Genomic DNA, 23,838 nt, shown 5'->3' with positions numbered 1-23,838 from the left:
TAATTGCCAAAGTAATTAGGAATGCAAATTTCGGAGTAAATTATCTAGAAAAGATAATTTACTCCAAAATTGGGACTTCTAATTACTCCGTCAATTAATCGTTTTTTCCGATAATTGTTAGCTAGCGGCCTAGTTGTTGACAACCGCTAGAGCGCTAGCTAACAATTATTGAAAAAAACGACTAATTGCCAAAGTAATTAGGAATCCGAATTTCGGAGTAAATTATCTTTTCTAGATAATCCACCCGAGCCTTAAAGGGAGCTTTAAAAATCACGGCGGTTTAAAATTCTCGTCAATTTTTAACAGAATCCATGAAAAATATATTTTTCCCTCAGTGTGCAGACGATTGATATAAATACCTAGATATAACGTTGATATTTGTCGTCCAAAATTACTGTGGTAGTGCAATTGCTGAAGACCATTATTCGGTGCAAATATATTCCAATTCTCCTGAATTTTGTCTGATAAAAATTTCATCTGCAACGCATGTTTTTATTTTCAACGAAATTCAAGAGGGCATAGGTTTTTCATTTTTTGGTTTCACCTTCTTGAAATGATAACAACTGTTTCCTAATTTTATCGCAAAGACGACGTCAATTATGAGAGGCCCAATGGCGTCAACGAGTACCTCCGGGTCATCACTATTTATTATAACAGCTAACACCTGAAAATTACAAAAAAAATATTGGCAATTAATTTTTTTAAACTATCACAATTCCGGCATAAATAAATAAACCAATGTTTTCCTATAAACTCATTGGTGAGGATTTAATGCTGATATCTTTTAATTTTTCATGTTTTTAGTAAATTTTTTAGTGAAAAAAACCGTCAATCACATTGACTTTTTTTTTTTAAATACTTGTGGTTTTAAATAAACAATTAGAAATATCATTTTTTCAATTTCTCTTGACGCGTTACCCTCGATGTAATTTGAAGAGTTACGATAGAAAATAGTACAGAACGATGTAAAATAAGTTGTTGTTTCGTTTGTTGTGGCCACTGTCCAACAATACTTGTACAAATTCTCGCGGGTTTGTAGTAAGGGTGATCCCAGAAGTCCGACGTCATTGTTTACACTGTTTTTTTCAATTTGCAGATCTCCAGAGGGCTGTACGGTTCTCGAGTTGTTGGGAATCCCCTCCGTTCGTATTTCAAAATAAAATATTATTGTGTATTTGTGAAAACTCAACACCTGTACTTGACAAGTGACGCCTTTAATTTTTAATGCAGCGAGGGGAGAGTTGCTGTTATTGAGAGAAAACATTTCTGTCGACATTATGTAGTTGTCAATATGAGGTTGATCTGTGGGGAAGCGGAGAGAATAAATGTAAATAGTAAATTGTGGGGGAGAAATCTATTCTAAGCATTTGTTTTATTTCACTGTTTACCCACGGGAAAATAAGACGGAATTATTTCCATCATTTTTATTTAATTGTGCAAAATATTGCGATTATATTTTCATAAGATGTAGCTTTTAATAATTAATAGAGAAAATTAATAGAAAAATGAACAGAATTCTCATTGAAATTCGGTATTTTTTCGATTTTATTTAATGAAAATTACAATTTAATTGTGCGGTTTTTCGTAAATTTCGGGTAAGTTCATAAAAAAGTAAATAATCATGTACATATCTGTAAGTTTAAGCAAAGCAGGCGCAAAAAGAAGGAGAAAATCTTTAAATAAAATAATTATTCTATCAAAGTGCGTGAAAATTTTTTATCTCTAAGTTGCATTTGAATTTGTAATTTTATAGTATTTAATTGAATTAAAGGTTATCTCCCGTCGATAAATTATCCATCAGCTGATTTTCTGTGAAATCAATGGAATAAAAAGCAAGATGGCGAATGGCTGTCAGTAGAATTCGTTCAGAGCTGTCAAATATTTCAAAGGAAAAGCCACTGTGCAGAGTGCATTTGTTTTTTCAATAATGGCTTATCTATTTCAACCTGATTATGTGAGATACACCTGCAGCTGCGGCTCTCTAAAGCCCATCTCCAGGATTTATTTTTGTCGACATTGTCTGAAAATACGCTGCGGCTACTGTGTGTCTCATGAGGTGGACTCTCATTATTGTCCCAATTGCATGGAGACTCTGCCATGGTCTGAAGTACGATTGAAGAAAAATAAATGTTCAAACTGCTTCGAGTGTCCTTGCTGCTTTCAAACTCTCACCATCAGAGCAGGTCATGCTCCCCTACGTTCGGCCTCCTTGCAGGGCCCTGAGGATGTCAAATCGACCCCAAGGAAGGTCTACTACCTTTGCTGTTCCCTCTGCCGTTGGAGTTCTCGAGATGCTGGAATTCCAGATCAGTTTGTGGCAACTGGTGGCTGGCCAGAGCAGGAGAACCCTCACGCTGCCAGGATAACAGCCCTCATCGACTTCCACAGGATCCTGGCCTCCAGGGAACGCCAACAATACGAAAAGAAAAAATTCGATCCCAAACGGACTTGCCTGCAATTCGAGAAGTTCGGTCTTACCTCGGCCATGGCTCGGAAAAGGGCAGGTTTACCTGCATTTTCTGAGCCGAAGTGGCAGCAAACGGATTATCCCCAGCCCTCGATAGCCTCGGATGAGATTCAAGAGCTGCCACATTCGATTTTCACCGAGGAAATTGACATAACGAAGATCACGACTTTGGAGCAACGACTGCAGCAGCCTGAGGTACAGGCAGAAAGAATCAATGAGCTGCGACCTCAGCACAAAAGATTCCCGGTGAAGAGATCTCAGCGGTGTAGGACGTGTGAACACAATGTCAGCAAGCCAGAGTTCTCACCGGAGTCCATCAAATTCAGGATTCAACTCTCTGCATTTTATCATGTCCCTGAAGTGAGAATTGTCACGTTCGAGCCTTTGAAGGTCGGCAAAACCAGTGAACTTCTTCTCAAATTTTGCAATCCCACCCAGCATCAGACTCAAATTATTTTATTGGATTGGTGGGCTGCTACTGTAGCAACCACCTTGGGGCCCAGTGGCCAGAGGGAAGAGCTCAGAATTGAGAATTTACAATTGGTCAGTAAATATTCAATTAATGACGCAATCTTAACAGCCCCTTAAATTTTTTAGTGTTAAACTATTCTATTCTAGGGCGGAGAATCGCCGAATCTGATGCCTTCAGCTGTGAGACAAGTTTCTGTAATGGAGGAGCCAAAGACCGTAAAAATAATCCCTGGAGCTTCGATTGAATTGCCCTCGAGTGCATTAATACTTCCTCCAAGGGATGACACTGCTGAGTACGATGACTCCGGAGACACCCACAGTTTTCAGGATGATCCAAAGTATTGAGATTAACAATATAAATTTTTAAATATTCATAAAGAAAGTAAAGATTAGGACATTGACGATATACTTATTTTAGGCTTGTTGTTTGGAGAAAAGGAAACAAAGCTATCCTGAAACTGCAGATCACACCTCAGATACCTGAAGAGAGCAGGAAAAATGATCCAGTGGTGGTCGGTCTGGTGATGCAGTACGAGTACGTGAATACAATAGCAACACTCGAGCACAAAACACCCCAGAAAGTGGACTTGAAGGTTCAATTATTTTTGACACTCGATAAACTCTCTGGTTTCTCATAATTACTCAATTAATCTCATCATCGAAGAGGTGAATAATTTGTCTCGCTTTGCAACTCCTCAAACTATAATTTTTATACTCACGATTGGCTTAAGCACTCGAGAATGAATAAAACAATGGTTTATCGAATAAATATGTTAAAGGTCTTTCAAATATTTATTTGTAAGGTATAATAAACCATACAGATTGTTTACAGCCTGCGTCCACGACGACCTCCCTTCCTGCGAGTTGAGTCCGATGGAATGGGTGTGACATCCTCAATGCGACCAATTTTCATGCTTGAACGTGCCAGAGCACGAAGTGCTGACTGGGCACCTGGTCCTGGGGTTTTCGTCTTGTTTCCACCAGTTGCTCGCAATTTAATGTGGAGGGCAGTGATGCCCAGGGATTTGCATTTCTCAGCGACATCCTGAACACAAAATCACGTTGAAAATTAGACAATCGCATGAATTTAATAGAAATCCCCTAGATTCTAATTACCTGAGCAGCTAACATAGCAGCGTAGGGTGAAGCCTCATCGCGATCAGCCTTGACTTTCATGCCACCAGTAACACGAGCGATAGTTTCCCTGGAAAATAAACGAAAGTCCAACTTTAAAAAACTAAAAACCTTCCAAATCATTTAATAATTGTAGGCCTGAGACCAGCAATGAGGGAAAAATAACAGTTTAAAGATGAAACAACGAAAAAGCGAGATCCTAACCTTCCTGACAAGTCTGTCACATGTACGAAAGTGTCGTTGAAGCTGGCAAAAATATGGGCGACCCCAAAAACGATTTCTCCTTCACGAACCTGTGGTCCCAGAGAAACCTGAACCTCTTCCTTCTGAACCTTACCCCTTTTAGGTGCCATTGTTGCTGTAAAATAACACGTGAACCATAGGTTAATCACTCCACCCAAAATAATCCAGACAAGACCACCCACAATTCAAATCACTGTAACAAAATCACCCGCCCAAATAACAAAACTCCATCAACAATTAGCCTTTTCAATTATGACAGTCGATGTCGGGCTCTCCTAACCCCTCGTCACGTCCTCAATTTTCATCCACAAACATCCGCCCCATGGAACTACAATAAAACCACTCAAACCGATAAACAAACTCCCACGAATCCCTCAAATCACTCAGAACCACTATTTATTCAAAGAATCATTATTAATCACCGAAATTATTGAAAAATAGTACCTAGTGGAGACCCTTGTATACAGTCCGACCGAAGCAGGAAGTCTAAAAGAAGGCAACTTCCGTTCTCTCCACTGCAAATTCAAATTTTCTCCCCCAAAAAACTTCTAGCAAGGAACTTCCCAAAAATACAGCGGCAAAGTTTGACGTTTTGGATTGAAATATTCACTTCCACTCACCAGCAATCCGACTCACTAAGTCTATCTGCAATAATAAATGTTAATAACAATTATTTTATATATAATTGAAATTGAAAAGTATGAAGAATAATGGCGCGCCTCTTGGGGGAAAAAGGAGAAGTAGTTTAGTGTAATCTAGTGACGTGAGTGGCGCGCGCGCATACACGGTAACTTTTCCACTCGTGCATTTTCGGGGGTTGGGGACGAACTAGCGAACTTTCACGAATGGGTTTTTCACCAGGGAGTCCACAGTAAAACATCAGCCATATTTGTTGTTGTCGTCGATTGGGGTAGAGTGACTAGAACTCAGTGAAAAACTCTGGCTTGTTGTTGGGTCGTGGGGGCCCTCTCATCCTCGATAATTCACCCGTGTCATAAAACAATTCACACCTCCACACAACAATTACAAATATCAACATCACGATTATGACAATCTCAGTGAAGAATAATTCATTAATTAATCGTTGGAGCTGAGGTGTTTTGTGGGTGAATCTGTGAAGCGTCAATTCTCATGGGGGAAACTCCGAGTGGAGAAAATTATCGGGAAATTCGTTTATTCTGAAAATTGTAATTCAAGTCGGAGTTGTTGGGGGTACTTGTGTGGTGATTGTGCAGTTGGTAAATTGAAAAATTGGGAAATTGTGGTGTGAGACGGGGAGGAGAGAGGAGACAACAAAAAGGTGAGAGTACTTTGTTCTCTGGTTGGATTTTTTGTTTTAGGAGGTGATTGAGGTTGAACTTTTGTAGGGGGATTTTAGTTTTATCTGGCGCCTTTGTTGAGACATCTCTAGCTGGGAGGGGGCAGGTGGGGTGTGGGGTGGTTCCTCCAGGAGGTGAGGGGTCGATGGACGAATTCACTCACCCTGGGGTATTTTATGTCAGTTGTCGCTTGTTGCGGGAGTCCAGGGTGACAGACACGAGCTGTCGATGGCGTCCCATATGTTTTTCAAGGGATATTCTAGGCTTCTATATTTTTCAGACGGTTAATTTACCCCCGAGTTACATATCACCTCGATTTTCTCGCTTTCTTGGAATTCTATCCTTTGTTTTTATTTCAGCGTTAGACAAAGAGACACTCTGACTGCTCCGGGGAATTACCGTTTAGCTGGAAAATTAAGGGTGGTGGGATCAATACCGCTGGGAAAAACAGGAATCAGCTGTTTTCGGGGAATTCAATGGCTCTTTGTGAAGGGCCCATTTTTTTTTATGGAGGATGATTTTTTTTCACCAATCGAACGGTTTCTTTTTTTTCTCTATATTTCTCAATTAATAATAATGGTCATACGCTTGGTTTTTTAGGCCAGTTCCTTGTGGAAAAATATTTTTTCATGAAGTGGAACTGTTTGTTATATTTTTAGTCATATATTTTTGAAAATTTCACTTTTTCCATGTGGAAATTTATATAGTTTCCGTGGAAATCCGTATTTTTTCCATTTCCTGGGGATTTCTCCGGTCGAGAGGGATGAGATAAATAATTAATTGCGGTTTATCTTTATTAGCGTCTCCTAAAACTCGGATAAATATTTCAAAATTTCTGATAAACGCGAAATAATTGATATTTTATTTCGGAATACTGGTGTTTGCGGTCTGACTTGTTTCTTGTTATGAACGCTCGGACGTGTTTAACAAAATAATTGCGCGTTGATTTCTGACGCGATGCAATCGTCCCTCAACCTTGCGCTACCCGGTGAAAGTAAAATGTTTATCTTGAAATAAGAATTTAAATTTAATAGTCTGGGGGATGCCGAGTGAAAGGCCCCACTTATACCTGGAGGAGGGTATGTGTATCAATAATAATTTCAAGGTTTTCCTCGGGAATTACGAAATTATTGAATAACGAATTTCGAATATTACGCTCTGACGAGATTGTGCTATAATAAAAATATCCTTCAGCTGGCAGAGATATTGCATTATTGTTTGCGCAATGAATTATCGAATTGGGTTTTGCATTCTTTCATTCATGCGATTTTTTATGACCTCGATCGATAATCCGAACTGTGATACACAGAATCACATAAATATTTGTGAGGGGAAACGAGAATTGAGGGAAGAATATGATAAACAGAGTAATTCCGAATTTATTTGGGAGACAAGTCAAGAGCCCTTTATTTGTTATAAAATTGCTAAACTTTCGTTATAAATAATTGAAGAAATAACAATGTATATTGGAATTTCAGAGTTGTGGAAGGTCAGTAAAGTGGCGTCGTCCGGGGGGCTGAGAGGTTGGGGGGATCGACACTGGAGTCGATCGATACCCAGCGTATGAGGGATAATTCACCCCCATAAAAGAAAAAGAAAAAAAAAATCAATTTTAAAGTGGTAGTTATTGCGGGTGGGTAGAACACCTTGAATTAAAACTGGCGGGTAACCTGGCTCGTTCCCCCGTGGTGGTGGGTGGAAACGCCAGCGGTGGTGGCAGTGGTGGTGGTGCAGGGAGTAATAACGGGGGTGGAGGGGCCAATAATGCTGTACGGAATCCACCGGTCGTCGATGGTGCACAAGCGAGGGCAATACTCGAAGTATGGGAGGAGGCAGATGGATATTCCTTCGAGGATTCAGATAGATTTGAGGAGGACTCGCTGTGCAGCTGGAGCAGCGAGGCCGAATCCCTCATCAACAACTGGCGAGGATGGAGACGACCGCCTGCTGGCTTTGGACTCTCTAAGAAACCCTCTGAAGGTACGTCCCTCTCAATTTTCGTTATTATTCAAATTGTTTACCACTTGACAACAGAAATTATTCCAACTAGAGCAGACAATTATCCAACATTAATATTTCATTATTAAGATTTATAAATTTATAGGCGCTATTTTATTTTTAGTTTGTACTTTGAATCGATTTTTCGAATCGTTTATCACTCAAAACCAACGAATTTCCGGTTGTGTGGAAGTGGCACTCTCATTCGATCTCTGAATCGCACTCTATTTCGTGAACCTGCATCATCCTCATGACTAATACATTTCGCACGAGTACATTCATCTTCCAGTGACTGACAATCTCCTTTGTCACTGCCTCGCAGATCCATTGTCCGGGGAGAACTAACATTACCGTCAATGTCCTAGTTAATGTCCACGTTTCTCCAAGTCTCGACGCTTTTTTATTAACAATAACACCAAATTCGCTGAATAATGAGAAGAAACTTATTCAGAGGAATGCAAACCACCGGAAAAACATAAATATCAGGATAAAAAGAAAAAAAATTCTCAATTTCGTTCAAATATTTCACAGAAAATTATTGGAAATCACGAAATTTCTATAATTAATTCAATTATTCTAAATCTATAGTTTAAAAATTTTCAAAAATCCGTACAAGTTGGCATTCAAGAATTAAATTGAATGAATCAAAAAATCACTTGTCCCTGGAATGTCTCGAGATTCTCTGATTCATGCTGCATTCGTCACTTCCTCCTAAAATTTCCCTCCTGTTAATACCTCGGTGAAAAAAGAAACAGATATTTTCCCATGAATGACTCGATCGACATTCTTTTACTCCATACCACGACGTTTGTCATTCAATTTATTTATTTTCGGCCTCGAACCCTTGATTGCGGATCAAGGACTCGAAAACGCCATTCTCCTCCACTCGATATCTCACTGTTACGATTACAAACGCGATATCAAGGAATTGTCAAGGGATAAAGGAAAATAAAAAGGCAAACACCAGCTCAACCTTACATTCAGTATTATCTCGGAATCTCGGAAAAAAGCTCATGAAAACCGAGAAAGAAGTCGTGAAAGTTTCGCAGCAATGTTGAGGAGTCTTTGGAATAAATTTTTCACTCTGTATAGACTCTGGTGAGACGAGGTTTCTCTTTACAACCTGTCCCTGCCGATATATACGTCTCCTTTGTCCCTGGATGTTGTTACAATATCAAGTATTTTGTTCGTATAAGGGCTCTTTATTTATGTACTTTCTCCTTCTCTGCATCGTTTTCCCTCCCTCCCCCTTTTGGTATACATAATGAAAGGTACAATATGATGGTTACTTCTCCCCTCTTCAATATCCATTGGATTCTTCGATCAAGACTCCCTTTCTCCAGACAAGACACCTATTCCTACAACATTTCACTGCAATCACATCTCAACGATAAGTTTCTCAGTATTCCCAACACGAATATCAAAATTTCTTTTGAAAAATACGTCTTTGATATTATGAAAATACGTCTTTGATATTAAAAAATTCAAGCAATTTGCATCACAAGTTTTTACTCACATTTTTTATAATCATTTTTTATGATAAAAATTTGGAGAATTGACTGGAAAACTCTGTGAAAATATTTCAACTGTTGGGGGTGGAATTTTCCTGGTAATAGCCAGAGCCATTTGTCCACATACTGACTGCGTATGCGGGCTAACGAGCGGATTCACGTCATATGAATTTATATCCTTGCCCATTATCACTGATCGCCGATCGTTTACATTCCCGTAATGAGCTATAAATTCAATTAAACGCAGCGTCAGTTGCGGGGGAGGTGGGCGGTAAGGGGGGGTGCTTTCATTTACTCATACATCAAGCCCTTGTGCGGTTCTCAATTAATCCGGGGAAATTTGTTAAAATCCACTAGAATTTAATATTCAATTTCTATAATAACAATTTTAGTGTGACAATGATAAAATTTTAATACCGTTTAATGAATAAATTCCACGAGGGGAGAGAAGGCTGAGGGATTATCCGTTGCGTCTCCCTTCATTTTTTTAATACCTTGCCAATATATTTGAACTTCCTTTGGGGACCAATAGCAACTCCCAAGACTATTAATCATCTGCTGAGTTTCTTTTGGGCGTCTGCTCGCAATAAATACAGCGACGGAATGGAGACGGATGGTGGAGTTAATGGTCTTGTGTTGTTAAAGTTTCTCCATGACGATTATGAAAACTAAAAACATTGAATTAGTCCGTTCTCTGCAGTGAGAACAATGACTCCTCTGAAATATCTATGAAATAAATTTCATGCTGGATAAAAAATTATTCTACCTTATGAATGAACTATTTACTTCTTACTTTAGTTGAAATAATTTTTCTCTTCATGCGGATACCACTGATTCATTGCTTAAATATTCTTTTTACTTTTATACGGCAATTTTACGGGTAAACTGCTCTTCACTGATATCGGAAAATTTTATTCAGTCGATCGATCACTCTGAAAAGCGTCAAACGAAAAATTTTAGTGCCAGTTCGTTCATGGGGAAATGAATCAGGGTGGTTGATCACTACTGGCTTTTCAAGTGGCCTCGATGAACCCATACCGAGATAAAAAAACTGCTTTCGACAGACAAGATTTACGGGATACGCGAAAATATTAACGATACAAAGCACATGAATTTTATTAAATACACAAAAATGGGATAAAAATTGTCAGGCTGCAACCCCTATAATATAAAGAATACTGGATAAATCCAATGGATGTGGATTATTGATAGCTTCTTCCCCTCGCCCTGCATACTTTTTATAAACATTGTGAGGGTAACGTAATGATTATGAAAGCACTGTTATTGTCGAACAATTGTCCTAAGTTGAACTAGCATGCACACTCCGAGGGTGGATCCCCTGGAATTGTTCCAGGAGGTCTATTGTCTTGGTCTGTGTTAAGTGTAACGTGAATTGTTGGCTGCCATTATTTTAGTATTCGGTATACAATGCTAGTTAACGGCCCTCCACAAATGGTGGAGACAAAAAAAAATAGTTAATCCAACTAATAATGGAAGTTAACGATTGGATTATGGAGATCGAAATGAATAAACACTTGGAGAATTTTGAGACTGAGAATTATTATTAAAAATTAGAAGACTCTAGACTGTTAAGAGGTACTTTACTGAACGAAGACTTACAATGGACGGACTAAACATTACTGGTGAGGCCCACGTTAAATTCCTCTCCAGAGGGTAATATAATTTCTCCTTCCACCCTCAACCCTTGGATTTTTCTCTTTCTTGACCCTCTCTGGTCGCCAGGTGTATTTTGGGAAGAACTCGCAATGAGAAAGTCCTTCCGGAACTTTCCCTTTTTTTGTTATAACAAAAAGGAAAGGGCCCACAGCAACAAAGAAATAAATATCTCCTAAACCCGGAAATATAAAAACTCTAGATGAGTGAATTTTGAACTCGGAGAAACCCCGAAATTCGTGATTGAATTTCTCATGGAATAATTATTCAATTCCACAGATGCATTAGGGCCCAAAAGGAGATAAATTTAAAAACTCTTGCCACATATGTTTTTTCACACAATTGTTCCCATTCGGAAGTGAAACAAAATGAAAATTGTTTAAAAACATGAGGCAATGCCTTCACAGGTCGTAGATATCCGGTTTCTGCCGAAGTCAATGCACCTGGTTTACACGTCACGGTATTTTTTTTTCTTTTTTTTTTGTTCTCACGACGGCCCTCCTCTTTCTCGAATGCCCAGGGTTTGGAGTCCATGTCCCCCCAGACTTTTGGCTGTTGGGTATATGGCCTCTATTATCTAGCTTCCTCCCTTCATTTTTTTTTCCCTTCTCGTCCGTTTTTATGATTCAACTCTGCACACCCAGATGCGGGTCTGTGAATTCAAAGGGTCTTTGGCGCCGGAGTCTTCCGTCTCGAGGATTTTCGTGGCTTGGAATAAGAGACGGAAAAAAGACAGGCGAGAATGTCGGAGGTCAGTGCTGAGCTCCCAATCCTCGTCCGTTGGAAAAAAAAATGGAGAAAAAAAAACAATTTCTCGAGGGATTAAAAACCAGAGATCTGTGAAAGTTGGTCTGTCAGATGTGGAATCTTCTCATTGTTCAATAGTGTTTGTAAACATGGCTTCCTTATCTGGTGTTATCATCTCACGAGATCAATCGAGTTTATTGGACTTGTAGCTCGTAATTCAGGGATATCTCCTTGACGGAAACTATTCGATGGAGGAGTTTCTAGAGAATGGGAGTTGGAGACTCGTTGACGAGGAGTCGGCACTAATTGATCCAATTAGGGGTATTTTAGGAATTATTTATCCCTCCTCGGTGCTCGTATTTTCTGGGAGAGTGTAATGATGTCTAATTGCAATTATTGTTGCCAAGTGGTGGGTTCGAGTTGGCTGGAACTTTAATCTTTTTTCCGTGGAAACGTGTGGAGGGTCAGGACGACGGTTTCAACCGCTCGTATGAATAAATAATGGGGAGAAAAAAAAATAAATAAAAGGCAATGCCGCAACCGGTCGCAGGTGCTGGCGATCTCACTTGTCGCTTCGTCACGCTACGAGAAATATCTGCGGAATTGTGGGTATTAACCTGGGGTTTTCAGGTGCGCAGGAAAATGACGGGTTAGAAACACCAGTATTTTTGGCAAAACGATTTTGCAAAAAAATTGTTATTTCGTTTCACTTTTTCTAGACACTCCCTGCAATCATAATTACAGTATTTTTTGTAGGCTTATTTAATGAGTTTTTTAATGAGTCTGCAATATAATTTTGAATTTCAACATTTATTCCACATGTATATCCCCTCGGATTTTTTTTTTATTTCATTTTCATTTCACCTGGATTTTCTCCAAGTAATTTTCCAACGATTTTCCCTTTTTGTCATCCCCGTATTTCGACTCATCCCTCGGAATGGGGGGACCCTCGTCTGGGTTCAAGGTCGGTCGGTTCTCAGACACGAGGGTGAAACTGATCTACCCCTCGAAAGCTATTTTGGGTAAATTGTACCATTAAAAAAAGGCGACAGTTATTCCCAGTATATCTTATCTTCAAACGTTTCTTTGTCACGGTGACGACAAAATTCTCTACAAAAACAGGCAAACTGTACCAAGACTAAAGAACTTCTGACAAAGAAGTCTCACCGTCAGAAAATTACACCTGAAATGTCAAGTGAAGAACTTGCAATTGTGCCATTTAGTTTTTTTTTTCAATGTATAAAAAGATTTTTTAAAAAATTTGGTGAATAGTGAAAAGTCAGGCAATAATGAAAAATTGAATTGTCTTTATTGGATTATGGAGATCGAAATAAATAAACAGTTGGAGAATTTTGAAGACTGAAAATTATTATTAAAAATTATAAGACTAGACAGTTAAGAGGTACTTTACTGAACGAAGACTTACAACGAACTAACTAATCATTACTAGTGAGGCCCACGCCAAACTTTTCTCCAGAGGGCAATATAATCTCTCCTCCCACCCTTAACCCTCCGGGACTTCCCCTTTTTTTGTCATAACATAAAAGAAAGGTCCCACACCAACAAAGAAATAAATATTTTCTAACCCTGTAAATATAAAAACTCTAGAAGAGTGAATTTTGAATCCGGGGAAATCCCGAAATCCAACATCCGGAAATATAAAAACTCTAGAAGAGTGAATTTTTACCCCAGGAAAAACCCGAAAGCCAATAGTCTTTGAAGTTCAATTTTTCTTGATGACACGAGTTACAAGTCAACGAACGCACGCAGTGAAAGAAGCCGATAATAGTGAAGTCCGGAAAATGCAGGGGAAATGTACATTGGATAACTGAAACCGATACCAAAGAAAAATATTGCGAGATAAAGACACTGGGGGTAGCAAATAAGAGAGAGTGGAGTGAGAAAGAAAGTGAAACAGCGAGAGGGTAGGAGTCACATTGAGATGTATCCGCATTTTACCTCTCGTATAGTACAGAAGCCCAGCGTTTCCATGGAAACAAGTATCGATCCTACACTACCATGGGATATATAAAAGCGATCCACAACCCAGTGGATTCTATCTCGGCCCATTAATGCTAGTAGGCTGGCAATGCCATTAATGCCCATGTAGAATAAACCATTTCGAATAAAACATGATTAAATTGTTACGACCCATTCATCCCCAATACACCCCTACCCCACCATCATCCAAAATTCCGTTCACTCCACATTTTAATGATAATTCAATATATTGTTACAATTGAAATTGTTATAATAAATTACAATTGAAATTTTCCACGTTTTAATTAACGAAGATTTCTCTACTTTATTTAGTAAATGCCCCGAATAACCGATTTTTTTCCCTGTTAAGGATGTTTTGCTGGTATTTTTTTATTTTTTCTGTTTTTCGAATATTTATTGAAAACTATCGTTTGGATTGGGATATGAAAATATAGCGTTTGTCCGTTCCATCATGATTGACTCTTTCCTAAAGTTTTATCTCGATACACTAATTTTTGTAACTTTTTACTAAAATTTAATAAAAAATCAATAAATTTTAGTGAAAAATTACAAAAATTAGTGTATCGACATAAAACTTTATGAAAGAGTCAATGATAATCACGGACAAACGATATATTATCATATCTTAATCTGATCGATAGTTTTTAATAAATCTCAGAAAAATAGGAAAAATAATAAAATACCGGCATGGCCCATCGATTTCTCACCCTCTTCAATCGCTAATTGCCCACCCAATAATTACAAAATATTCGATGTTTCCTCCAGGTCGCAGTGATTCAGTATCGGTCATTGATTTACGCTTCGTTTGCACACGCGTTACAAATTTAACGTTATTCAGTGTGAAAATGTACACCCGAGTGGTTCACAACGACTTCCATTCATCCTACTCTCTCCCCACCACAAGCTCATTTATTTTTACATTGAGTTGTGCATGTAATTCATGGAGAGGCTGAATGAATGTATTCTATCAGACATCTACCAGGAACAATGACAATCCAAACGAGTGAATTACTCGAGCCATTGATCCGAGCACAATTCTCTGGAAAATAAAATCTATTACTTTCCCTTCGTCTGTCATTCTGTTGAAAGCTGGAGAAAATTCAGAAAAAATCAAGAGCGCATTTCGTGAAAATTTCAATCAAATTGATCTCCCATTGCAGGATTTTCCGCCATTTTGTGGGCCGGATCTTCTGAGATTTAAAATGGCGTGAAACATCGGGTGACTCTTCATTTGAATTATATTATCATTGATTTTCAGCGATAAAGCGTGAATTCTCCATGAACTAAATGAACCAGCATCATGAAGCTCTCGAGTAATGACCACCTCCATTCAATTCTCTCTCTCGTCTTCTCGTCATTTTTTTTATCTCAATATTCTCGCATTCATTTGGAGTAAGTATTGTTCGCGTGCTATCCTAGGGAGCTGTCGACCAACAGCAGAGCTCCTCTTCTCATTTGCGTAATGCCTCTTGTTTTTTTTTCCGGCTTTTTTGTACCCCAATGCTAAGCAATTTTCCCGCCTTCATTTACTCCGACACTTTTCCCCATTCGAGATGGAGATTATTTCCAGGCTTTTTCCTATTTCGTTGGGTCTTGCATAAACCCGTCAAATTGGACAAATAATTTTCCAAGTAATGCACAGGTCTCTTGTAAATGTTTTCAAATCTCCAGATAAATCACTTTATTTTTCACGCTGAAAGGATTCGAATGTTTTCCCATCCAAATGTGTTATATTTCCCGGGAAATGACACACAAAAAAATCAAGAGTGTGATGCGGGTACCCAGATGGATCTAGCTGATTCAATTGGTCATACGTCATATTTTGTGGACACACTTTGTTGGATATTAAAAATAGAATAACAGTTCTGGTCGAACAATAAATTTGATGCTCGTGGAAAATACGGGGGGATAGATTCACGTTGGTTAAGAGTCTCGTAAAATATAACATTATTTGATGGCTTTCACTGGTTTGAGCCCTATCCTTTTACAGCGGATAAATAAAGCTTTATATTTTGTACTTCGAGTACTACATGAACTGATTCTATTGCCTCAGCAGAAACTTTAGAAATTCGTTGGCAAGATATTACTACAATGGTCTTGCCTCGGTGGATTCATGTCCATGAGAGCTAGAAGATTACTGATAAAACTAATTTTATTGCTTTCCAACATTTTTCCAACATATTGCAATATCCTAGGGAAGAAGAATGGCGTCTTCGAATGCGAATCGAATATTCGAAAGTTGGAAGAGATCCTAGAGAATTATATGGGCTTCAAATATCGACCCTCGCCTTCGGCGTTTACCCTCTACCATTTCGCTCCCTCTTCGCCAATTTTTTTTTTTCCCTCACTCCTAATGCACATTCTCGTATTCCCATTTACTCATTGCACTTGGTGAGCCATTAAAAGCTTCAACCAGACAGTGAACAAACGCTCCTTGCCTACTTTCCTGATGGCCACTAACTCATAGTAATTAACGTTTCGTCGCTGAGTAGTTTGCACCGTTCGAATAATTCCCGGAAGACACATGTACGTGGTTGGATGGCTGAGCAGTAGACTTATCCGCTATTTGTCTTTCAGTTTCCTCAGGGGAAAGATTTAAATGATTTTCTAGGCGTGGGTGGATCGACCGGTCGATGAATAAATTAGAAATAAGTTAGTAATTGAAATATTTGTTTCATCGGGGATTCCCCTCAACATAAAGCGAAATTAAACAAATAAAATTTTTAATGTATTCTACACGAATGAAAAAGTGTGGGAGAAATTTGCTAAGCATTGCGCTAATTGGCGGTTAGGCAATTTTGAGTTTTTAACGAAGAAAAAAATTAACAAACCCGTTGGTTCCAGAAGGTCAACAAGTACCAACACTTTGCGAGCTGTCAGCCCGGTGTGTAGCGTCTCACATTCCCTTCGAGCTTGTCGAGCACGTTTATCCACCAGTTCCCGAGCAACTCCAGCTCAGGATAGCCTTCTGGAGTTTTCCAGATAATGAGGAAGATATTCGTTTGTACTCGTGCCTGGCGAATGGCAGTGCTGATGAGTTTCAGAGAGGTGAACACCTCTTCCGTGGTCGTAGCGTCAAAGAGCCCCTTCAAATAGGCTTTCACCTGAGTGCAAGCGTCAATGTCCAAGGATTTTCAGGGACCGGTGGTGATCGTACCCAGTGCAAAGTCGCAGTGACATTCGATCGTCGTCGAATAATCTCATGCAACTGCACATGTCCATCAACAGCTTACTGGTGTTCGCACGTTGTGGCAGTATGTCTCCACCGAATTCACATGCCAACGCAGGTGTGTCTCCGAGCACCAGTCAGCGAGTCCTTGTCACGCCTCCACCGAGAGCAACTCCAGAAATTCGCCCAATACCTAATAAGCGAATTACCACAGCAGATTCTGCCAACGGCGCAGCGTTTGCTGGACGAATTGCTATCAGCACAGCCAAGCGCAATAAACAGCTATTGCGGGGCACCAGATCCCACAGCAGGTGCCTCGGCCCACGATCAGACATCTTGGTATCTCGATGAGAAGACACTTCACGGAAACATCAAGCGAATTCTCATTAAATTCTGCGTTCCAGCGCCCATTGTTTTCAGCGATGTGAATTATCTCAGTACAACAGCTCCACCAGCTGCCACAGAATGGTCATCACTTCTTCGTCCTCTACGAGGAAGAGAACCAGAGGGCATGTGGAATTTACTCTCGATTGTTCGTGAGATGTTCAAGCGGACTGATCGCAATGCCATTCCACTGCTCGAGATTATAACCGAGGAGTGCATGGCTTGCGAACAATTTCTCGTGTGGTGGTTCAACACCAAAGTGGCACTTCTCAATGGTACAGGCCATGGTGGTGGTAAACACGGCAGCATGAACAGCAATGCTCATGCCTCACAGCATGCCTGCTCATCGCTGTGCGACGAGATCGTTGTCCTCTGGAGACTAGCAGCTTTGAATCCAGGCCTTTCACCGTCCGAACGTGAAATACTGCGTGGACAATTTACAGCTTGGCACATGAAGGTCGTGGATAAAGTGTCCAAGAGTCGCGGTAGCTCGGTCACTCACAATACACAGAATAGAAATCACGGTGGTGGACAAAAAGACTCTCTCAAGACGGATATCGATGTATTCACTGGATTCAAACCTGCCCTCGAGGCATGTTATTTGGACTGGGAGGAGTACACACTCCCTGGAATAACTTACACTGCTGGTAGCAATCCTATGTATCACTGTCCCTTCACCTGCTTTCGTCACGCTGGCGACAGTAGAACCGAAGTCAATCAGGTGAACTCATCGGCAGCTGTTCTAAACTGTCAAGTACCAAATTCTCATCATCACAGCCGACGTCCTCACATGGGGCTCGTTGAATTCAGCTACATGGAGAGAAAGTGCTTGAATAATCGAGAATTTCCTGGATTCTGCTCGAGAAATCCTAACAATGCACCAGGACCCAGCAGCGGTGCCAATAATACGAGTGGCGGAGGCGATGGAAATCGATCGAGTGTCAGCTCCGAGGGTTTCTGTGAGAATGATGGCGATATGTTTCCACTGCCACCACCTGTTGTCCTAGTGAGACGTGGCTACGGTGAATTGAATGGCGATACTGACTCTCAAGAGGGTGGTGGAAGTGATTTGTCGTCCAATAGCAATTCAAGTATGAAAAACGCTCAAGATTCAGATAAGCATCGCTCAAATGCCTCGTTCAGTGATAGTAGTGATAGTAGTAATAATATTGAAGCTGTACCGAGCACTTCTAATACACCACCAAAAGCGTCCACATCGAAGGACAACAAGGATCCATCGAGACGGCCCTCCAAAGACGAATCATCATCGTCTAGCTCTGACAGTCCATCGGGGGATGAGTACAATTTCTATTACTATGACCCAAAGGCAGCTGCAAGCCTCAATGCCACCGATGGAAAAGACAGTAAAGCTGACAGTCAAGGCAGTGCCAATGCCAGTGCTGTACTTGGTAATCTCAAGAAAACAGAGGACCCATGGGATGTTTTGTTTGCCAGGGCTGAAGGACTTTATGCACATGGGCACACCAGAGAGGCATGCATTCTTGGTGTACAGTTGGCTGAGGAACTTCTTTCTCATCCACCCGATCTGATGGTTGAAGTGCCACCTGTTCCCGTCAAATCCAAGAGAAAGAAACAGTCTGTCAATCCTGCCTCTCATCAGCTCACGTGTTTGGCTTCTGCCACTCTAGCCAAATGTGGTTTTCTATGCACGGTACTTGCTGAAAATCCTGAGCATCACAATCTTGCATTTAGGGTGGGACTTTTTGGATTGGAGATGGCCAGACCTCCAGCCAGCACTAAACCCCTGGAGGTAAAGCTAGCGCATCAGGAGAGCGAGCTCGTTGGACTCCTTAAAAGAATTCCTCTTGGTCCCCCTGAGCTCTCTATGCTGAGACAGAGGGCTGAACAGCTCAGAGATGGTGTTCTACGTTCTCGAGGTCATGCACTGCTACCCATTATGTTGGCTAGTCTAATTTTTGATGCCCTTAACACACCCAGATTGAAGGGCGACTGGTCGGTGTTGACCAGTGATAATGATGAGAATCTTGGATTCGATGCTGCTGTCGCTGCACTCGGGTTGAAGGCTAATGTCAGCGAGGCGGATCATCCTTTGCTTTGCGAGGGCACCAGGAGACAAAGGTATTATGAAGGACATTATTTATGGCGGGAGATATAGGGGCAAAGTTGCAAGTTTATTGTTTTTGTTGTGATTTTCTAGGGGAGATCTAGCCATCACGCTTCTTGTGCATTACAAGGACGAGCCCACCAAGTTAGCTAAAATTATGGACAAACTGTTGGATCGAGAGGTTCATCAGTTGATTAAGTCACCTATTGTTAGTAGCTATTATAGCTCGAATCCTCCAACCACAAGCCAGGTAATTTGTCAAATGAGGGAACAATACCTATTTTTTCCACTGGTTTTTTCAAAGTGCGATGAGCACTAATAGATAATTTATCGTTGAAATTTTAGTTGGCTGGGTTCAGACGAGCAAAAGCTTGTTCCTCACCCCTATCATCGAAAGACGCAACAATGTCAGATAATCTAGCCGGCACAAGCTCACGTCCCCACAGTAGTACAAGTGCCGAGCTAGAGGCTGGTATGAGTGCACTGACAGTGCAGCCTCAGCCATCCCAGGCTCCAGTATCAACCCGAACGAAGGAAACGAGGTTAGGCAGGCAAGAGCGGAATGAAATTACACCCAAAAAATATTTCAAGTTCAGATCGCCAATTTTAATAAAACCCTTTCTATTCCAGGTACAAGAGCAAGAAAGTGTATCCTTCAATACCAAATCAACCGTCAGAAGCAGGGGCTCATTTCATGTGTGAACTAGCAAAGACTGTTCTGCTGAAGGCAGGTGGTACCTCGTCAACATCTCTCTTCACTCAAGCCTCAACGAGCCAAAATCATCATGGACCCCACAGAGCCCTCCACATGTGTGCCTTCCAGATAGGTCTGTACGCTCTGGGTCTTCACAACTGCGTCAGCCCAAATTGGCTGAGTAGAACGTATTCATCCCACGTCTCGTGGATAACAGGACAGGCAATGGAAATAGGTGCCCCAGCAATTTGGTTTTTAATTGACAGTTGGGAGGGTCATCTGACGCCCCCAGAGGCAGTCAGCATTGCTGACAAATCATCGCGTGGAAGTGATCCAAATATGGTACGGGCAGCAGCAGAGCTCGCACTCTCCTGTTTACCCCACGCTCACGCTCTCAATCCCAACGAGATTCAACGAGCAATTCTCCAATGTAAAGAGCAATCGGCAGTGATGCTTGAAAAAGCCTGCATAACCGTGGAAAACACAGCTAAAGGGGGCGGAGTGTATCCGGAGGTGCTCTTCCAGGTTGCTAAATACTGGTATGAGCTGTATTTGAGGCACACACCAGGTGGAGAGCAGCAGGACGAGATTCCGCATGAGAATCTCCAGCTGGATGCCAGTGGTGGACTTCTAGTGGAGCCAGGACCACCAGTGGATCTTAATGCAAGCCAGATGATGCCTCAGCCACAGGCGGTTGTCACAAGTGCACAGCCACCCCAGCCCTATCCTCCTCACCCAACAATTACAACTCTGGTGCCTGGGGTTGGCCTACCCTATCCAGTGGGTCCTTACAGTTTCGTTCATCCACTCCACCCGATGCCCACCTTTGGGGGACCTATGCCCCCTCATAGAGTAGCACTACCACCTCCTCCCCACATGCAGATGTATCACGCTGCTATTCCACCGCACCCACCCCATCCACCTCATCAGCCTCATCAACCCCTTCCACCCCATCCTGGACATCCACAACACCCCCGGCATCCACCACCTGTCACTCAACCCCCAACAGTCCAGCAATATTATGCACAGCCCACTGTCACAACCGTCAACGTTCATCCTGGCCCTGGAACTCATCACATGTTCACCATGCAGCAGCCAATGGCTGTCAATGTCCAGCCAGAGCACAACATGCCACAGATGGTGCAGCCACAGCCCATCATGAGTACTGTGCGACCTCAGCCACAAGTCCATCGACAGAGCCCTCACCAGATGAGGGCTCTCGTTGCTGCTTACCGAGTTGGAATGCTTGCACTTGAAACTCTTGCCAGGAGAGTTCATGATGATAGACCTCAGGCTAAATATGCCAGAAATCCACCCTATGGTGAAGATGTCAAGTGGCTACTGAGAATATCCAAACGACTGGGAACTCAGTGCTTTCATCAGCTGTGCATTTGCACGGTCAATAGCATTGTCAGTCCTTTTGTTCTTCATGATGTCGCTCTCGAGGCTGCTAATTACTTGTCCAGGAGCAATCCCGCGTTATTCATTCAAAATCTTAGGTCTGCTGTTCTTGCACCACTGGTTCATAAGTGCCAGCAAATGTATATTCAGTGTCTTCATCACAAGTTGTACCATCTTATGACGGGGGAGTATGAGGAGTTTGCGAGTGTTGTGTGCGCTGCCAGGGCTGCTTTTCATATTACACCGGAGGGACACACGCAGTTTAAAGAGTGGCTGCAGTCCATGAAAAGGTGAGATTCCGGAGTAAATTATTTATATGAAACTTGTGGAATAAACAACGATTACATATGCACATATCATATTACATATCTAAGGATCGAGTGAATATCGATGAGTAATTATTTGTTATTTATAATGATGATAGGTCTCCGGCTTGCAACAAAGAACTGTGGGCTCAAATAAACGCTGCACTCCAGGTAAATGGCAAATGACACAGAGCAGAGCCAGGCGTGACGTGGCTCACATCTCATCCCCATCCACCACCTCATTCTCAAGAAACAGCGACAGCATTGCATCCACATCAGGCCCTTATGATACAGCATCAACACATCATGGCCGCCATGAACAACTTCGCCTGGGACAAGATCACAATACCGTGTATTATAGATGGACAGTATCAACACAGATTGCCCGGTCGTCCGTCATTATCATCACAAGTAGCGATTTTACAGCGTGATAATGTCTCACGTGAGACATTCGATAATAGAGAAGAATGCAGTTGATTATCATAAGTCAGTGTCCATTGACGAATCAATTTTCATTTCATTTTTCTTGGGTCTCGAAAAAACTCCTGTTGGTCATCTATTTTCAAGCCCTGGACCAATTCCTAATCCTTCATTCATTCATTTTTAATCCCTCCAGGCAAAGATGACGAAAATTATGGGAAACTGGATGTCGTCGAGGTCCAGGAAAATTGGAGAATCCTTCGTCTAGTATGAAGAGAGAAAAGAATGGAAAAATGCAAAAAAAAAATGTAATCTTGAGTTTTTTCCTTCGTCGATGTCTGCTTTTCAGTTATACACGAATTGTAAATCAAAATGAATACTCGAGCCAGGCATGAATTCCCATAATCGGCCACGAGATATTATTAAAGCAAATTATATATCATCGATTATTCCGATGCATCAGAATCACTTCATTTTTCGTAGTAGAAGGAATAACTTCATTAGCCTCGATTAGATAGTAAATTTTATTTCGCCTATAGATAGGATGAATTTTTCACGCATCTTCGAGTAGTTTTTCTCTATATCCCGTAGTTTTTTGTTTGTTTCGATTTTTGTGACAAGAATTTAGTACCGAAAGCACTATTTATGTAGCGAAAAAAAAAATATATAACTGGCGAGAATGCCACACGTATGAGAACAGACAAAATATAGAACAGATATTTACTCGAATAATTACATCGAAATTTTTATATGAATTGAAGGAATAATGTGAAAAAAAAAATTAATGCCAATCGATTAACATTTTTTGCGTTATTTTCAGTTGAACTTTAATCAATTTGTACACAATACCCTCTATTTTATTTTCAATGAGATGAAACAATAGATTTTTGTTTTTATTTAACGCACAACATTGTATCCATCACATAGTTGTTTCTGTTCTGTCATTCCCGACACCAATCCATCATGGAAATGATCTCTTTAATTATTAATTCTATATTAGTTTGATTTTGATTTAAATAAAAAACTTAATGGAAAACATTTATGGAGAATATATTGAGTATTGTAGCATTGAACGTTTACATATCACCTGGAACTCAAATTTATTGGGAGATTATTGACAGATCTGCTGCCACGTTTAGTCTGAGAGAACCTCGTCATCGGATTCCCTTGTCGCGTAAGCTTAATCAAGCAATTTATTTACGATTACGTGCCAACGTCTGAATTTTTTCAATATTTCGTGATTCATTAAACTTGGATGGATTCCATAAAATTGAAATTTTCCTCGGGTGAATAAAATCATTAATTGACATTCCTTTGATGTCCCCGAGTGGACTTCCTCGACGCTAAAAAAATTTCTTCACTGCCTATTATTATAAATTAATTTAAGTAACAGGGGATTGGATAATTCATCATTCAGATGAAGAAAAATTCAACAGAAAACTCGCCGCAGCCGCTAGAATAATTCCTTCCCTATTATTAAATTTATTACTTTTTTCCCCTCTTACGTCTGCAACAGCTCGAACCAAAAAGTATATAAAATTAAAGTCCAGGGAATTCAACAGAAAACTATCAATACAAAAAATTGTCTATCAGAATAAACGAATTAAATATAATAGTTGAAAAAAATGAGCAGAAAAAAGGCGGAAGGTTTGAGCAAAATCTCTGAAAAAAATTGAATACCGAATGGGGCGAGTTTTTCTGTATAATTTTTCAAAATTTCTTCATTAAGCACTGAATTAAAAATAAAAATTCAGTTCAGGACCCCTCAGTTGAGCTCTAACAAATTCCGACGATTATCTAATTATCTCCACCTG

At 40.6% G+C, this 23,838-nt stretch overlaps 4 protein-coding genes across 5 annotated transcripts in view; 2 read left to right on the top strand and 2 right to left on the bottom strand.

Annotated features, from left to right (window-relative positions):
- The window catches only part of LOC105268142 (odorant receptor 82a), a 3,427-nt gene extending 2,359 nt beyond the window's left edge, over positions 1-1,068 (bottom strand). Inside the window, exons 1-3 of the mRNA XM_011307442.1 lie at positions 919-1,068; positions 545-664; positions 360-477 (exon numbers count right to left, since the gene is read on the bottom strand). Coding sequence (XP_011305744.1) covers positions 360-477; positions 545-664; positions 919-1,068 — 388 coding nt within the window. The remainder of the gene's footprint in view (positions 1-359; positions 478-544; positions 665-918) is intronic.
- A 752-nt stretch (positions 1,069-1,820) lies between these two features.
- Positions 1,821-3,709, top strand: DCTN4-p62 (dynactin subunit 4). Its single transcript, XM_011307395.1, has 3 exons — positions 1,821-3,010; positions 3,086-3,276; positions 3,357-3,709. Exons 1-3 carry the CDS (start codon positions 1,928-1,930, stop codon positions 3,574-3,576), a joined length of 1,494 nt encoding a protein of 497 aa, XP_011305697.1. The 5' UTR covers positions 1,821-1,927; the 3' UTR covers positions 3,577-3,709.
- On the bottom strand, positions 3,704-4,868 carry LOC105268107 (40S ribosomal protein S14). The gene is made up of 4 exons (XM_011307397.1): positions 4,760-4,868; positions 4,277-4,430; positions 4,055-4,142; positions 3,704-3,983 (listed from the first exon to the last, which is right to left on the bottom strand). The coding sequence occupies exons 2-4, from the start codon at positions 4,423-4,425 to the stop codon at positions 3,765-3,767; spliced, it is 456 nt and encodes a 151-aa protein (XP_011305699.1). The 5' UTR covers positions 4,426-4,430; positions 4,760-4,868; the 3' UTR covers positions 3,704-3,764.
- Positions 4,869-7,266: 2,398 nt separating this feature from the next.
- On the top strand, positions 7,267-23,062 carry Dora (Dorado). 2 transcript variants are annotated; one of them, XM_011307389.1, is made up of 6 exons: positions 7,267-7,614; positions 16,413-19,218; positions 19,298-19,454; positions 19,550-19,755; positions 19,835-21,589; positions 21,724-23,062. In XM_011307389.1, the coding sequence occupies exons 2-6, from the start codon at positions 16,841-16,843 to the stop codon at positions 21,788-21,790; spliced, it is 4,563 nt and encodes a 1,520-aa protein (XP_011305691.1). In that variant the 5' UTR covers positions 7,267-7,614; positions 16,413-16,840; the 3' UTR covers positions 21,791-23,062. The 2 variants fall into 2 exon arrangements, with proteins under 2 accessions (XP_011305691.1, XP_011305692.1); XM_011307390.1 differs by having other exon boundaries at positions 16,410-19,218; positions 19,550-19,746.
- Positions 23,063-23,838: the final 776 nt, after the last annotated feature.

The sequence above is a fragment of the Fopius arisanus genome, unplaced genomic scaffold (assembly GCF_000806365.1).
Source record: "Fopius arisanus strain USDA-PBARC FA_bdor unplaced genomic scaffold, ASM80636v1 scaffold00053, whole genome shotgun sequence".
Lineage (NCBI taxonomy): Eukaryota > Metazoa > Arthropoda > Insecta > Hymenoptera > Braconidae > Fopius > Fopius arisanus.
Note: the sequence above shows the minus strand (reverse complement) of the source record. Positions and strands in the feature narration are given on the sequence as shown.

Bases quoted from the DNA above. Each gene is read 5' to 3' on its own strand.
- DCTN4-p62 (XM_011307395.1), top strand. From the start codon at position 1,928: ATGGCTTATCTATTTCAACCTGATTATGTGAGATACACCTGCAGCTGC. The intron at 3,011-3,085 runs GTCAGTAAATAT...ATTCTATTCTAG, and splicing joins GAATTGAGAATTTACAATTG to GGCGGAGAATCGCCGAATCT. The intron at 3,277-3,356 runs GTATTGAGATTA...TACTTATTTTAG, and splicing joins AGTTTTCAGGATGATCCAAA to GCTTGTTGTTTGGAGAAAAG.
- LOC105268107 (XM_011307397.1), bottom strand. From the start codon at position 4,425: ATGGCACCTAAAAGGGGTAAGGTTCAGAAGGAAGAGGTTCAGGTTTCT. The intron at 4,143-4,276 runs GTTAGGATCTCG...TTTATTTTCCAG, and splicing joins GTGACAGACTTGTCAGGAAG to GGAAACTATCGCTCGTGTTA. The intron at 3,984-4,054 runs GTAATTAGAATC...TTTTGTGTTCAG, and splicing joins CTGCTATGTTAGCTGCTCAG to GATGTCGCTGAGAAATGCAA.
- Dora (XM_011307389.1), top strand. From the start codon at position 16,841: ATGCCAACGCAGGTGTGTCTCCGAGCACCAGTCAGCGAGTCCTTGTCA. The intron at 19,455-19,549 runs GTAATTTGTCAA...TTGAAATTTTAG, and splicing joins ATCCTCCAACCACAAGCCAG to TTGGCTGGGTTCAGACGAGC. The intron at 19,756-19,834 runs GCAAGAGCGGAA...TTTCTATTCCAG, and splicing joins AAGGAAACGAGGTTAGGCAG to GTACAAGAGCAAGAAAGTGT.